Here is a 2885-nt window from a genome sequence, read left to right as displayed (position 1 = left end):
ATAGATACACACCCTCGGGGACACACACACACACACACACATACACACATTTCTTTTCAAACTAGCCAAAATGAGCTCTGTAAGTACTAGGGGTGGTTAACCAGTAATTTTGTAGACAACTTACTGTTTGTTGGAACTCGGTATACCAACAACAAAAACAAGAAAGTAAAGAGGGGGAAAAAAATGGAAAGTAGGTGAGCTGTTCTCCTAACTTGTGTGTGTGAAATGCTGAGGGGAAGAGAGACTAATAGATAATCCTACTCCAGAGCACCCCACCCCACAAACAGGAAGGGAGCACCTCAGAAAAGGGCTGTTCCTCTCAGAGGTTGTGTCTATCTCACTTACCAATTCTGGTTGAATTCAGGGAGGTGGATGATCCATGAATTGCCTCAATTTGCCAGCTCTTTTGAGAGATGTAGACCTAGGTCAGGGCGGTACACCGACTGTGCCCCGGAAGCTGAAGGCACAGTGAGGGGCTCTGCTTGGGGTTTTTAGCACTTCCCTCCCACCTTGGAGCCCAAGAGCCCACAGATCCCGCACCAGCAAATGCCTCACTTGCCTCCGAGTTCTGCAGAAGACCCCTCTGGCTTCCTTCCCTAGAAGCCCCGCCCCTTTGGCCTCACCCCAGCCACTCCAGGAAGGCAGATTACCAGAGACTGGAGGCCAGTCACTATTTTCCTGCCTTCCTCTAACTGCCCCTCCTGGGTCAGGCCAGTTCAGGACTGCAGTGGAGAACCTCAGGGAAAAGATGACAGGCCCGGGTCTCCCCATATCTTCTCATCCATCCCAGATGAGAAGGACTGGGAAGTGATGGAAAGCAGGCATAGATGGGGCTACTGGGGCCCCAGTTCAACCTTTCAATGGAAGCGGAGGTTTGGAACTCCAGTACAGGGGCCGTCGTGAGGACAAAGACAACGGGAGCCCATAGTCTAAAAACATAATTTAATGCATCGCAGTGGGTCTGAGTAGGAAGTGAGTGCGGTGTGGAAAGGTGAATTTTCCTTTGCTGAAATTCTGCTGTGGGTGGGTTTTTGGCAGATGGACAGGAAAATCTGCACGAGTATTTCGGGTCACAAAGAAGGAGGCCCCAGGGAGCCGGTGCTCACTTTGGCCAATCTCCCTGGCCTGGGTCTAGAGCCCTTGCTTGGCCTGGGGGCACTGGGAGGAGGAAGAGGGGGTCTGAAAGAGGGCAGGCTCTGGCTCGGCCTGTCCAGTCCAATCACATTTGCAAAGTCTGAGCGCAACTGCAGCGAGGGCTCCGGTTCACGCTCAGCTCGCCACTTGGGCGTCCCCCCTCTCCCTCCCCGGGTTGGGCACAGGAACCAGGGGCACCGCCTACAGCATGGTGGTAAATTGCAGCCACACTGAGACTGGGAGCGGGGCAAGGAGGACAGCAGGGGTGTGTCTTTTCCAACGGAGATGTCAGGAAGTGTCATGAAGCGAAAAGTGGCCCTCACCAAAGAGCCGCGCGCCCGGGTGGAGATAGGGCGGCTTGAAGCTACCCCACCTCGCGCCCTCTGCGCCCCTAATCCGGGTACAGAAGAAAGCCCGAGAACGTGCTGTACTTGTTGTTATTGCCTCCGTGCGCCTTCCCGCCGTCCAGCTTCACGTACACCTCGTCCCCTGAATCGAGGTGCAGCACCACGCTGTTACTGGCATAGTCGTAGTTCTGGTCCGCGTCCTGCGCGATGGCGCTGGCCCGAACCTGAAGGAAAACCGTGGGAGCGATGAACCGGAGCACCTCTTCCTAAGCCCTTGCCCCGCCCCCACCGTGCGCGCCCCCTGCCAGGCCTTGTGCGTCCACAGTCCCACCCCAGCTCCCGGCTCTCTCCAATTTAGCGACTCCTGCCCGGTCCTCTCCTCCCCTCCATCCCCGACCCCGACCCCCGCAGCTGGCAAGTCCCGGAAGTAGGGCGAGAGGCGACTTCGTAAACACTGACCCGGTGTGAAAGGGTGGGAACCAAGGGCTAGGGACCGGAGGAAAGGAAGCTGGAGGGCAAGAGGCGGTTTACGTGCAACCTGGGAGCTAAAGAAAACAGTTTTCCGAAGAGCCGGTGCGGCTGCAGGCCGGGACGCAAGTGTCTGGGGAAATGCAGGCTGGGTAGCAGGGTCTCCGGGCGCTCCAGGCCCAACCTCTAGCGCTACGTTGGCGTAAGTGCTGCCCGAAAATGTTGGGGAAAGGGACGCAGTGGCCCAGCATCGCACTCCTTCCCAGGGCTTACTCCAGCGCTCGCAAATAGGGAGAAAGGGACTGGTTTCCTGGGCGGTTCGGGACACGGGCGAGGGTCTGTGTGGGGCCCAACACGGGTGGCAATTACTGACCTGCCCATTCTTGCAGAGGTCCGCCCACATGCTGGTGCCGTCGCCGCCTCGCATGAGGATGTGGTAGGTGAAGAAGTAGATGCCGCGAACCTGGCAGCTGAACTTGCCTGTGGTGGGGTCGTAGTGATTGCCGAGATTGGTGACCACGTCGTCGAACTTGAGCACCTCGTAACCCTCATGGGGGCTCTTGAGTCCCACGTAGAAGGCGATCTTAGGACCGCTGAAGGCGGCGCTCAGCGCGCTGGTCACTTCTCCCTCCGAGTCGCCACCGCCCCCGGCTCCGCCGCCCACCACTCCGACGCCGCCGGCCGCTCCGGTTGTCAGCTGCAGCCCGGGCAGCCCTGGTCGTCCCGAGTCGCCTTTCTCCCCCGGGGGACCCCTGGGTCCCGGTGGACCCGGTTCTCCAGGGGGACCCCGCGGCCCTGGCTTGCCGGGTCGCCCCGGGTCACCCTTGGGTCCCTGGATAAAGGGAGGTGGAGGGTTGGCGCTGAGGTCCTGCATGACTTCCAGGGCGGCGGTGCTGGGTCCCGGCGGCGGCGCCTTGGCGCCCCGCGGGTACCCCC

At 59.5% G+C, this 2885-nt stretch overlaps 1 protein-coding gene across 1 annotated transcript in view; it reads right to left on the bottom strand.

Moving 5' to 3' along the window:
- Window positions 1–927: 927 nt before the first annotated feature.
- C1ql2 (complement C1q like 2) overlaps window positions 928–2885 on the bottom strand; it is a 2774-nt gene continuing 816 nt past the window's right edge. Inside the window, 2 exon segments of the mRNA XM_015501686.2 lie at window positions 928–1705; window positions 2323–2885. The exon segment at window positions 2323–2885 is cut by the window's right edge and continues 22 nt beyond it. Of these exon segments, the coding sequence (XP_015357172.2) occupies window positions 1526–1705; window positions 2323–2885 (743 nt within the window). The 3' untranslated portion in view covers window positions 928–1525.

The sequence above is a fragment of the Marmota marmota genome, unplaced genomic scaffold (genome assembly GCF_001458135.2).
Source record: "Marmota marmota marmota unplaced genomic scaffold, marMar, whole genome shotgun sequence".
NCBI classification, from domain to species: Eukaryota; Metazoa; Chordata; class Mammalia; order Rodentia; family Sciuridae; genus Marmota; species Marmota marmota.
The sequence above is the reverse complement of the archived record's forward strand: the minus strand, read 5'-3'. Positions and strand labels throughout refer to the sequence as shown.